The sequence below is a fragment of the Abramis brama genome (genome assembly GCF_963993115.1).
Source record: "Abramis brama genome assembly, chromosome: 14".
NCBI classification, from domain to species: Eukaryota; Metazoa; Chordata; class Actinopteri; order Cypriniformes; family Leuciscidae; genus Abramis; species Abramis brama.
In genome coordinates, this window is record NC_139976.1 from 2,015,794 (window position 1) to 2,029,137 (window position 13,344).

At 37.1% G+C, this 13,344-nt stretch overlaps 1 protein-coding gene across 12 annotated transcripts in view; it reads left to right on the top strand.

Annotated features, from left to right (window-relative positions):
- kcnma1b (potassium large conductance calcium-activated channel, subfamily M, alpha member 1b) overlaps positions 1-13,344 on the top strand; it is a 110,009-nt gene that overhangs the window by 65,501 nt on the left and 31,164 nt on the right. For 10 of the 12 annotated variants that reach the window (XM_084135043.1, XM_084135049.1, XM_084135050.1 and 7 more), the window contains 9 exons: positions 1,737-1,812; positions 1,999-2,169; positions 4,966-5,057; positions 7,519-7,629; positions 7,733-7,838; positions 8,758-8,840; positions 8,967-9,036; positions 12,348-12,503; positions 12,584-12,693. In XM_084135043.1, the coding sequence (XP_083991169.1) occupies positions 1,737-1,812; positions 1,999-2,169; positions 4,966-5,057; positions 7,519-7,629; positions 7,733-7,838; positions 8,758-8,840; positions 8,967-9,036; positions 12,348-12,503; positions 12,584-12,693 (975 nt within the window). Of the gene's footprint in view, positions 1-1,736; positions 1,813-1,998; positions 2,170-4,965; positions 5,058-5,141; positions 5,234-7,518; positions 7,630-7,732; positions 7,839-8,757; positions 8,841-8,966; positions 9,037-12,347; positions 12,504-12,583; positions 12,694-13,344 lie in introns of all 12 variants that reach the window. The other 2 variants (XM_084135047.1, XM_084135044.1) reach the window with 1 other exon arrangement.

The window sequence follows — 13,344 nt, forward strand, 5'->3', positions numbered from 1 at the left end:
TTGCATTGTGTTTTAGAGTTAAAGGAAGTGTCCGTAAACTTGACAGAAAATGTCCTGGAAGAAAATTACCACTATCTTCTCTGATTTTTATCAATTTATATTATTTCAATGTTTTTGTGTCCGCCTCCCTGCAGCTTAGATCTAAAGCTTTAGCACAGATGTCCTGGAGAGCTTATTGTGCATCAGAATGAATAATCTCGCTGCAGTTCATTCAATCAGAGGACAAATCTACTGAACAGACTGTGCCAAAACCATGCAAATTGATTTTCGGACTAAAATTGGCCAGTATTATATAAAGAGCTTCAGTTTATGGACACATCAGAAATGTTTGTGTTGTAATTTAGGAAAGTTTTTCTATAAAAGTGTTATAGACCTTATTCACAGCAGCGCTATCTCTGATTTATAATGGGAATGAAAGCGAGGCTGTGAGGGACAGACGTGCATCTCTTCAGTGGGCTGTACTGTTATGTAATGTGTTTTTGGATTGTTCTGCTCATGAAACACTGGAAAAATATCTTTCCAAGAAATTTCATTTGACAAAAAACTCCTGACAATATAAGCCGTGGAAAATTGTAAGGGATCAAGGAGGTTTATACAGCTTTTTACAGCGGATGCCACTGGAAACACGGCAAGACGATCCCTCACAGCCTCACTTTCATACCGGCCATGGCGCTGCTCTGAATAAGGTCTATAGCTCGGGTCAAACTCAAAATTACGTACAGTATACCGTGTGTTACCAATCCACGTACTTTCGCACTATTATACGCCGTTCGTAGTATAATAGTGCGAGTATTGAGTTCACACTGAAAATTACAAAAAGCAAAAGTGCACTTTAAATATCCGGATGATGCGCTTAATTAACCGAAAAAAACAAAGTGTATCAGACTAAAATAACCTCATAAAGTTCACACACTGCACAGCTGAGTACATACAGTAGTGCATGACACCGTGTCCTAACCAGACGCGATGCGACAAGATTCCAGAGACAAATAATTTGTCTGTCCACACTAGACGCGACGCGACTGCGAGATGCGAAAAAATCTATCAAAACCCACAGCCAATCAGAACAGCATGTGGGCGGAGTCAGCCAATCAGATCAGCATGTGGGCGGAGTCAGCCAATCAGATCAGCGTGTGGGTGGAGTCAGCCAATCAGAACAGCGTGTGGGCGGAGTCAGCCAATCAGAACAGCGTGTGGGCGGAGTCAGCCAATCAGAACAGCGTGTGGGCGGAGTCAGCCAATCAGAACAGTGTGTGGGCAGAGTCAGCCAATCAGAACAGTGTGTGGGCGGAGTCTCACGGCACCAGAGAGTAATCTCGATGGCATTCACAAGAAAATGGATCAGTAGCTACATAATCAAATTCACAAATATTACACCATTTAAACATTATTAAAAATACATAGGCTGAGTTACTAAAACAATCTTTGTCAAATAATACACTTGTTTGTTCACAGTTTGAACGTTCTTGTTTCCATTTGTTTAATTTCAAGATCTGAGGTGAATTATCCATTGTACCTGAGATTATCATCGCCACACTTTGTGTTTGTTGTTCTAGCGCGACGTCGCAGAAAAATAGAAACCGTTTCTAAAATAGTCGAATTCGTAGAACTCGCACGTCGTGTGTAGTTAGGACACGGTGTGAGTGTATAGTACATCATTTGGAACACAACCATAGAATTGTAGATTCAAGTCATTTGTGAGTTAATGAGAGTATTTCTGAAATTTGTTTTTATAGCAACTCCATAAAGTTGGTGAATTTGTGCTCAATCTTTATAAGCACATGGCTGACGGCAGCGGGGTTCATACATTTGGTAAGTCGATCGCATCAGGACGGTGAAAAGCTGAATTTGAATGAATAATGTGTATGAATTTGAATGAATAATGTGCATTAAGGAACGTGTGTTGGGAAAGTTAGGTAGAAAGTTATGTTTAGGTAGAACTGAGATAAATTTCCTTGAATATTGGCTGAAGTACTGAGGCTGTTGGTGTGTTTTCAGGTGGAAAACTCAGGGGATCCTTGGGAAAGTTTCCAAAATTCCCAACCTCTTACCTACTGGGAGTGTGTGTACTTGCTCATGGTAACCATGTCCACAGTGGGTTATGGAGATGTTTGTGCTAAAACAACCCTCGGACGCCTTTTCATGGTCTTCTTCATTCTTGGAGGATTGGTAAAAATAACCTCAATAAATAGAAGAAATCCCATAATAATTCATCCACAGCCTGCATGTCTGCCTCCAATTATCAGGTCCTTAATCACTGTATCCTTGACAACCAGAGCTGGAAAACAATCCCTTCATTTTTGCCTCAATCCCCATCCGAACGTTCCCAGCTTCTGCTCGTCATGATGGAAAGATCTTCATGTGTTTTTTCTTGCTTGTACTGCATTGCGTGTTTTGGTTCTTAAGCAATTATTATCTACTGTACTTTAGTGTTGCTATATTTCAAATGCTATTGTTTATGCTGTTGATTTCATGTTATAAGTGGAACCATCATTAGGGAGTACAAAGTAATTCTGTTTGTAGATTGACTGCGGTTTTAGAAGACCCGACCCAATTTACCCCCACCCAGACTCCAACAAACTCTGAAGGGTTGAGATGTGATATGACACGCCGTCATGATGTCAACACACACGCTTTAAACTCAAAAATACATAGAGAACTGCCTCAAGTGATTTATTGCTTTTATAAATAATTAAACATTAGTGCTCAGATCATTTCATTTTGCCCCATTTAAAAATGATCAAAAATGATTCAGTCGGTGGAATACAAAATAGATAATTCACTGCTTGTTTGAAAGTAAAAAAAAAAAATGTATTGCCATAATGATTTTTTCCCTATAAATATGAATATTAAAATATCACTTTAATATGAATTATTAATATTAATCGTTTTTCAAAGTTTATAAAAACAAATAGATATGTGTTGCTATTAACTGTAGTATGTACTTTAATGCTTTTTTATTTTCTACATAAAAAAAACATTAAGTACACAACTGAAAGTTTTAAGACTGTTTTTTTATAGAAATAACTTAAAATATTAATCTTAAAATATTATTTTGATATGAACTAATAATAAATCTATTAGATATAATTGTATTCCTTTATATGAATAAAATTAATTATATATAAATATATAAAAAAATTATAATGTTCATAGAGACATGGATTTTGCTAGGTGCTTTTGCTAGTACTCTATTCATATTGATATTAAAATATTATTTTGATTATAACTATTAATATTTATATTTATTTTATATAAAATAATATTATGTAAATATGTAAAAAAAGATTATATTAATTTTATATTAATACAATTATATATACTATTTTGTAAATACATTAAAATTAGCAATAATTTTTAATAATAATTGTTCATAAAGACAAATTCAACAAAAAAAAGTGTGTAAAGCTAGATTTTGCTGTTAACTGTGGTGTAATGCTTGAGATCTGACGGCCCTGTCCATATCAGTCCAGCGTAAGAGTTTGCTTGGACTAAACATGGCTCTTGAGGTTTCCTCCTTTGCATCACTGTTTTCCCTCTTAAAACGGCAGATCGAATCTTATCTGTGGCTTTTCTTTTTTTTTTACACCGATATCCCGTAAAAACAGGGATATTTGCCAAACAGAATGCTTTTACTTTTAACCTAAAACCCTCCATCCTTTAATTCTCGGCAATGCATGTATACAAGCATTCTGACCCTCTAACTGTTATTCAATCTGTCTGGAGTTTTAAAGTTACAGCTCCAATATTTGACACTTAAAGGGATAGTTCATGCAAAAATTATAACTCTATTATCGTTTACTCACCCAAAACACATCTTGCCTGCTTTTCCATACAATGAAAGTGAATGGAGACTCTAAAGTAACAGTCCATATGACTAGCTCATCCAAATATGTTCTAATAAAGTTTTGCTAATTTTCCCATTAAGTTATGAAATCATTATTTCTGAACGTTCAAAACGTTTAAAAAAAAAAATTTAACTTTTTTTTTCTTGGTTATTCGAACTTTAAGGAAACATTCAATTTTATCATTCTTCAAACATTAAAATAATGTTACTTTTCAATGTTCTCTGAACATTCCGAAAAAAAGTAGCAACATTTAAAAAATGTTGAACGTATAATAAATAACTTGTTTGTGCTAATGTTTTGAGAGCATTTTCAAAGACTGGATAACTTTGAATGAACGTTCTTTTGAAGTCCCCCTGTAGTCAATAATTGTATCTCTTAAAACTCATCTTTGATCACCAAAATTACATTTAAACGTTTTTAAAAGTCTTAAAATAGCTTGAATGTAACTCGACACCCTTGCCTCATTTAGTATGCGTGGTTCTATGAATATGCAAATGAGCCCCGCCTCCACTCACTCACTCAGCTCAGAGATCCACTGGTTGACGATCACACGTTGATCTGATTGGTTACAAGGTAGTTTGTGACGTCAGAAACACCAGCGATTTCAAAGCGTGTTTTTGAGACTGTCTTTGGTTCACTGCAGTTTTAAGGAGAAAATACTCAGCAATGGTGTCGACTTATGAATTTACACATGGTTTGTCTATAAGCATATTAAAAACACCACATAGACATATAAACAACATTAAACGCTGGATTTTCACCACAGGGGGACTTTAATGTTACTGGAAGAACGTTTGTTAAGAACATTATCTGTTAGCTCAGAAGCGCGATTGCTTGACTTCAGAAGACTTGAAATATAAAGTTGTATAGGCATCATTTTGAAGCTTGAGCGCCATTATATTTCATTATATGGCAATGAGATGCTCTATAGATGCACCTTTTGTCACGGAATAAAGAAAGTCGCACGGGTTTGGACTGACATGAGGGCGAGTACACAATGATTTTCGCCTGAACTATCCCTTTAAGCCTCTTTTTTCTGATATGAGAACTCTCTTCTACTGAAAGTAGAAGCATTAGCAGACTTCTATTGTCCTTTGTCTCCTGTCTCCTCCTCCAGGCCATGTTTGCCAGCTACGTTCCTGAAATCATAGAGTTAATAGGAAACCGCAAGAAATATGGTGGTTCCTATAGTGCAGTAAATGGGAGAAAGTAAGTACCGGTGGTTGGACTGCGCTGGCTCAGTTCAGTCTGCCCGTCTGCATGCCCGTCTCTCTCTCTGTCCCATGCATGTAGGCAATGTTTGCTCGCTACGTGCCTGAAATCGCTGCTCTCATCCTTAATCGGAAGAAATATGGAGGGAGTTATAACTCGACCCGAGGAAGAAAGTAAGTCAAAGGATTAAAGGGGTGGTATAAATGGTATAAAGAGTGTGAATGTGAAGTTTTAGCTCCAAATACCCCACAGATATTTGTATATAGCATGTTAAAATTGTCACTTTTTGAGGGGGAGCAAAAACACACCGTTTTTGTGTCTGTCCCTTTAAATGCAAATGAGCTGCTGCTCCCGGCACAGAGGGCGGAGCTTCAAGAGCTTGTGTGTTTGTGTGTGCGTGTGTGTGTGTGTGTGTGTGTGTGTGTGTGTGTGTGTGTGTGTGTGTGTGTGTGTGTGCGTGCGTTCGTGCGTGCGTGCGTGTGTGTGTGTTAGCAGCTCCGATTACCTCACACAAACACGGCACTGAAAATTTCAAAAACTTTTAGACTTTTATGTTCAAACTCGAGTCAGACAAAGATGGAGAGACTCAAGAAGTGACAACATGTAGAAGCAACAGGACATTTCTGAACGGTTAGTTGATGAATTTATGTAGCTTATGTGTAGTTATCTTAGTCATTGATTAGCATATTCTGTCATGATAATCTATAAATCGTGTTCAGGGGGCGGGGTTTATGTAAATTTTAGGGTTTGTGATGTCACTAACCGGGAGGAAGCTCGTGTAGTCTCTACCAGCCGTTTGTTGTAGTCCTTAAAATCAATTTCTTTAAAAGCAAATATCTCCCTTTGCTTTGAACTTTGAGCGTCGTAACTTTGCAGATGTTGTTTATGCTCAAACAGCAACATTACACACTAACTAAAGTTAGAAAAGTGAAATCATAATCAACCACCCCTTTAAAGCCGACGAACTCCAACTCTTACCTCAGAGGAAGTTGCTGTAGTCCTTCCTGTGATGTCAGAGGTGCTCCTCCACAGGAAGTAGTATTATGCCATAGTCACTGAGGGTCTGGGGTCAAATGGCACAAGTCATCTCATTGCTTGTCGCGTATGTGAGTCGCTCATCGCTTGCTGATTTGTGCTACTTGTGACACTCGGGCTTCTACGTGTTGCAGTGGTTGTACGTCTTTTACAGCAAAGCAGTATTTTGTCTCTTCTGTTTGTCTGTGTTTCATGAATCCAGAACTTTTGAACTGCAGCTTTGCTTTGGAGATTCAAAGCTAACAGATTTGTCTTTATTTACACACTACTGTTAAAAAGGGAAAAGAAAGAAAGTGACACTTTTATTCAGCAAGGACGCATTAAATTGATCAAAAGTGAAGACATTTATAATGAAGCAAAAAATTCTGTTTCTGTTTAACTTTCTGTTCATTAAAGGATGAAAAAAGAAATGTAAAAAGAAAAAAAGAAATGAAATCATCATATTATAATGATTTCTGAAGGATCATGTGACACTGAAGACTGGAGTAATGATGCTGAAAATTCAGCTTTGATCACAGGAATAAATTACACTTTACTATATATTCACATAGAAAACAGATATTTTAAATTGTAATAATATTTCTAAATTTTACTGATTTTACTGTATTTTTGATCAAATAAATGCAGCCTTGGTGAGCAGAAGAGGCTTCTTAAATATTAAAAAGTCTCACCGACCTCAAACTTTTGAACAGTAGTGTGTGTGTACTGTATATATTCTCAGTTAATAAGTAAGCGATAATATCAACAGCATGTGCCTAATATCTATTAAATATCTGTTTTAATAAATTATAATTAAATACATTATTGTGGGGTTTCTCCATTGGATTTTAGATAATAATAATAAGCCATTTTACAAGGTGTCACAATTATGCACATATTTCCCGGTATATGTACAATCACACCGTGTAGATCACTGCAATGGTGTGTGTGTCAAGTGTTAATTTAATGCCATCCAAACAGCATACAGATTATATATAATATGTATAGATGTATATATATTGCTTGAATTGAGATTTGATTATCATTAACCATTTTGATTGCTTAACCTTTTCAGCCCATCAATGATGATTCCTATTCTTGCTTGTTAAATGGCTCAGATGCTTTTGGCTTTAAATGATATAAGATTTTAGTCCAAAGTGTATATTTGCTATGTGCTCATCTATTTATTGCTATGTGCATTTAGAAAATATAAGCTTTTAAAATGCAAAGGCTTTCTCCTCTCACCCAAAAAATCTTGGCGAGATCAGAAGAGAAAGTCTGAGAAGTGATTTTGTCATTATTGTTTTAAGGCTAAATATTGTGTTAAACCTGTGATAACAGAGACGTCGCTCCATGTGGCCTGGGCTTGTTTTCTTGCTTGATAATCATGTGTAGTTCCTGTAACGTCTTGATTAAACTCTTCCTCACGATAACTCTTTCTCAGGCATATCGTCGTCTGCGGTCACATCACACTGGAGAGCGTCTCCAACTTCCTGAAAGACTTCCTACACAAGGACAGGGATGATGTCAATGTAGAAATAGTTTTTCTCCATAAGTAAGTATAACAGTGGAATGAAATGATTCACCTAAAGATTAAAGTAGCTGTCTTCTGTGGGCCGTATGTGTTCGTCTCACCGTGATGTTGTGTATGTTTTCAGTATTTCCCCTAATCTTGAGCTGGAAGCCTTATTCAAGAGACACTTCACACAGGTGGAGTTTTACCAGGGATCTGTTCTCAACCCTCATGATCTCGCTCGAGTGAAGGTACGGGATCTGTCCTGCTTTGGCAAACGCAGGGTTTTCATAGTCAGAGAGAATCTGGAAATATCAGGGAGTTTTAAAATCGGGTAACACTTTATTTCGACACTAACTACAAGTAACTGCATGTACATGTCAACTAGCAGTCATTGGAGTATTAATAGATTGTCTGATTAATATCTGCTAACACTTTATTTTGATGCTCTCCAAAATACTGAATATAACTACAACTGCATTTCAACTTATTATTAGGGATGCACTATATATCGCCCGCCATATCGGTTTGTTTTTAATGTTATCGTTATCGGCCTGGTAAGAAAATTTGACCGATTTATTGAAGCCAATAAATAATGGATTATTTCCTTCAGCTGAGACACTTCAGATGCATGATGGTACAACTCAGCATGATGGTTTTGAATTGCTTGAAATATGATTGAAATCACTTTGACACACAGTCGACACACAAGTCTGTCATATCTGCTACATAACAATTACATTGAGAACATCATTATAATTGTGTGATTGGGACATGAGACTTTTGTTTTTGTAATCAAAAATTCTATAAAAATTTGGATTTAGATTTATCGGCCAATATATCGGTTATCGGCTTTCAAATATAAAGAATTATTTGTTAATTTTAATTATACGAACACTCTTATGAGAGTTAACATGTAGTTAAATATAACTATTTCCGCCAGCATTTTTTTAATCATTTTCACTAAAGTTTCATGGCTCCCAGAACATTTTGTTGTATGAATATTTATAAATGCATGGACATGTCTATGGTGAAATTCCTAGAAATTTGAATGATTAGTGTTAAAAAATATTTATGTACTCACAAACAACCCTGCAAACAGCAAATCTTTCAACCCATTTATTTGCATCCTTGACAGTTTATTCACTTTTTTAATCTGTTGTCTTATAGATTGAGTCGGCCGACGCCTGTCTGATCTTAGCCAATAAATACTGTGCAGATCCTGATGCAGAAGATGCGTCCAATATCATGAGGTGCGCACTGTACTCAAACCTCCTTCATAATTATTGCATTTGCGTTTAGTGCATTATATCTCAAAAATCAACAACTTTTGATGGATTCCAGAAGGTACTTGATTTGAAATGTGATGTTTTTTCTAGGGTGATATCCATCAAAAACTACCATCCAAAGATCCGCATTATTACACAGATGCTGCAGTACCACAATAAGGTGAGAGTTTCTCTTTCTGCCTGGAAACAACACCACTCCTTCACATTTGACCCAACACTTTAGGCTACACATTTGGTTCACATTGTAATTCCCAGATAAACTCATAAGCAGGATATTTTCTAAAGAGTAACAATCCATATTTTGTACTATACATGTTCTTTTCTGTATGGCACTTATGGCTCGTTTCCACTGAGCAGTACAGTACGGTACGGTACAGTACGGTACGGTTCGGGTCTGTTAACCATGATCTGGCTAGCGTTTCCACTGCCAACAGTACCCTTACTTGATAGGCGTGGTGTTTCGATCGACGTAATTTTCGCGCGAAGAAGAACATAGTAAACTACAATGGATGACATACAGCAGATCTTGTTCTTGCTCCTCGACATGTTTGTCACAAGAAGACAAGCGCCGACATTAGGCTTTTCTCAATATTAAGTACGCAAAGTTTGTACTTGCCATGTGCGACTCCTACATGCAAATGGTACAGCGCGTTCTTAAAAGCGTCACTCAGCTCGCTCTGCTACTCCGGTTATCTCTGTTACTCTGTATGTACAAATTTAAGCAACAATAAAACGAAATATGTTATAAAACACTACTCTGCCTCTTTTCGTTTTCATTTAAATAAATTAAACATTATAGGGACACAAATGTGGTTCATGCGCAACGCATATTGATTATTCACTGCACGTTATACGTTATTCTATTTATAACAAAACGATTTAAAACACAACCCTAACGTTACCTCTTTTCGTTTAAATAATAAAAAAAATTACACATTACAGGCAATATATGCATTTGTACAAATGTTGCAATAAACATCAGTGATAATCTTGTAAAAAGAAAATGACAAGAAACCATATTTCTTTTTGTAAAATTTCAGTTTTATCAATAATAGCCAATATAAAAGTTTAAGTAAAAGGTACAAGAAGCTATACAATAAGAAATAAAGCAAACAATTCAGTCAAATGTCCAAATGCTGCGCTAGTCTAACATTACAACAGTAAAGTTAAATACAAATAGCCTATAATATGAAACTAAACTTAGCCCTCAGTCAAAACGATTGACAGGGAACGCATTATATATTCACGAGACCAAAGATCGCCCGTTAGGTCTGCACAAGACGAATTATATCTCATGTTTAACCACTACCGTCGGAGTCATCGGCGAACGTCAGAAGAACTAACTTAGCCGAGGAAAGGCTCATCCAGCCGGGAAACATGAGCGCCGAGCGCCCGCTGAACGCATGGATCTCACAACCGGGGAAAAACAAATCATCTTTATAAATAAACCACAGATTAGAGCTTTAAACAACTACATTCTCGCCTGAAAAACTCTTAAAATTACATTTCGTGACACAGTAACAGTATATTATATTAAACTGTATATAAAAAAATGGCGCTTCTTATGTTGTCATTCCCCTCGTAGCACGCGCAAGTGACGATTCTCTGTCAACCAATCAACGTCCTGCAGTGAGTCTAGCTCCACCTTTTAGTACCGTACCACTGTGCTAGGTACCCCAACGGAAGGGTACCCAAAAAGTGGTACGGTACGGTTCGGCTTTTTGGTACCATTCTCAACTTTTGGCAGTGGAAACGCAAATAAAAGGGTACCGACCCGTACCGTACCGTACCGTACCGCTCGGTGGAAACGCGCCATTATAATGTTATTCGTAACATATGCTCTTATAATAGTTTCTTCTATCATTTCACACACTTAGAAAAGAAGGTTTAACTGGGTTCTATATAGAACTCTGGGGTTCTTGACTCAATTTTAAAGAACCCTTTATGCCAAAAAAATTTCTATATAAGGAGGAATGTCTTAAATTATCACTTTCTTCTACTGATAAAGCATGTTTATGGGTGGTTTAAGTCATAACATTTAATTAAAATTAAAACTAACTAAATTAATTAATTAAAACTAAATACATGATGGAACCCTTAAAAGGTCCTGTATATGAAGTGCCTGACAGAATCCTTTAAAAAAATGTTATTAAACATGCGGTTGCTACTGAAACTATGAATCACTTTAATCTAGCTTTGGTTTCAATTAATGTTCTAATGTTCATTTTTAACTATGTAACATAGTACAACAAAGTCTTACTTCAGGGCTAAAAAAGCCTAATTTTCGATGAAACGAGCCCTTTAAAGAGGATATGTTATGCTCTTTTAAAAGTCATGATTTTGGCTTTACTAGAACAGGTTTTCCTGCTTGAATGTTGATTATTCTCCTCATATTCTCCATTGTTGCGGCTCCTCTCTTCCCAGTCTGTCAGTAACGCTCTGTTTACTTCCTGTCTCTATGAAGCCCCTCCTTCTGAATAGCACACTGTGCTCTGATTGGTCGGCCAGAGCAGTGTGTTGTGATTGGTCGAGCATTTCGAGTGTTGTTTGGGAAATGTCCCGCCCCTTACCATAACACTGTGTCCTAACCAGACGCAATGCGATAAGATTCCAGCGACAAATAATTTGTCTGTCCACACTTGACACGACGCGACTGCGAGATGCATCAAAATCAATCAAGCGTGTGGGCGGAGTCAGCCAATCAGAACAGCGTGTGGGCGGAGTCAGCCAATCAGAACAGTGTGTGGGCGGAGTCTCGCTGCACCAGAGAGTAATCTTGACGCACTTGCAAGAAAATGGATAAGTCGCTACATAATCAAATTCACAAATATTACACCATTTAAACATTATTAAAAACACATAGGCTGAGTTACTAAAACAATCTTTGTCAAATAATACACTTGTTTGTTCACGGTTTGAACGTTCTTGTTTCCATTTGTTTAATTTCAAGATCTGAGGTAAATTATCCATTGTTGCTTTTACAGCTTCAAAGCTGGAGCACTAAATGATATTCAGAGTCACATTACACGCTTTAACATTAAATAAAGCACATAAACAGCATCTGAGATTATCATTGACACACTTTGTGTTTGTTGTTCCAGCGCGACGTCGCAGAAAAATAGAAACCGTTTCTAAAATAGAATCTTCGAGTGTCACGGCTGGTTAGGACAAACACTCTGATTAACATGGAGAAGAACCTTTTATCGCGCGTCGCGTGTAGTTAGGACACTGTGTAACCGCCAGTTTAACACACTACTAACTAACTCAACCAGGCCCCGCCCCTTTATTCTGCGTATTAATTATTTAAATGAGGAATATTGTGACGTGTTCGTTCCCGGAAGAAGCTCAAGACTACAATGGAGGCGTTTCAGGAGTTCAGAAACACTGACACTGATATAGAGAAGAACTCCCGAAACCTTTTTCACGCTCAAACACCAACATTATGTTACTTTCTGTCCTCGTCGTTCCCAGGCTCATCTTCTCAACATCCCGAGCTGGAACTGGAAGGAAGGTGATGACGCGATCTGCCTCGCTGAGCTGAAGTTGGGCTTCATCGCCCAGAGCTGTCTGGCACAGGGTCTGTCCACCATGCTGGCCAACCTCTTCTCCATGAGATCCTACATCAAGGTCAGTCCACGTGCGGGCCGTCCGAGAGAACCACGGCAGCTTTAAATACTGAGTATCAAACTCACAACCTTCTCCTGTAGATTGAGGAAGACACGTGGCAGAAGTATTATCTCGAGGGAGTAGCCAATGAAATGTACACGGAGTATCTGTCCAGTGCCTTCGTGGGTTTATCCTTCCCCACGGTCTGTGAGTAAGTATGATGTGTGCGGCTATGGAAACTCATTTCCACATTATTATAATAGTAAAGCCATCAAAACTATACAGATGGAAGTATGGGAATGATCTAGTGAAATTTAAACGCTTATATTTGAGCTTCTTTAAAGGTACAACCATTCAACCATCAAACGTTAAAAAATGTTCAATTAAGCAGAAGCCTTGCTTTCTGCATGCTTTGGCTGTGAAGTTGCTGGTTTGGTTTGAAGGAGATGAATATAAATGAGATAAGGAAACCAATGTTCAGTCTCCATTGCTTGTCTTTTACGTGTCATTTATTTTTAAGGCGAGACAGCCCAGGTGAATAGGGTAAAAAAAATAACTAATAAATATCACTATACTTCACCAGTTGATTGATTACATTAATAATAGCAAACATTTTTTTGTATTACAAGCTTTCTGAAATTGTATGTTTAAATATGCAAATGAGGCATTGTCTAATTAAATATGCGCTAATTTGCATACATTTCTAGAACAAAAATATGAACATTGGAGGAAGTCAGGTTAAAAATTGTTTCATTTATTTGATATATTAGAGCCCAAGGTTTTTAATGAGGGGATATTGGATATCTCTATTTATCACTCCATAAATCAGAAAATACTGTCAACAGCCAAAAATAATAAAATG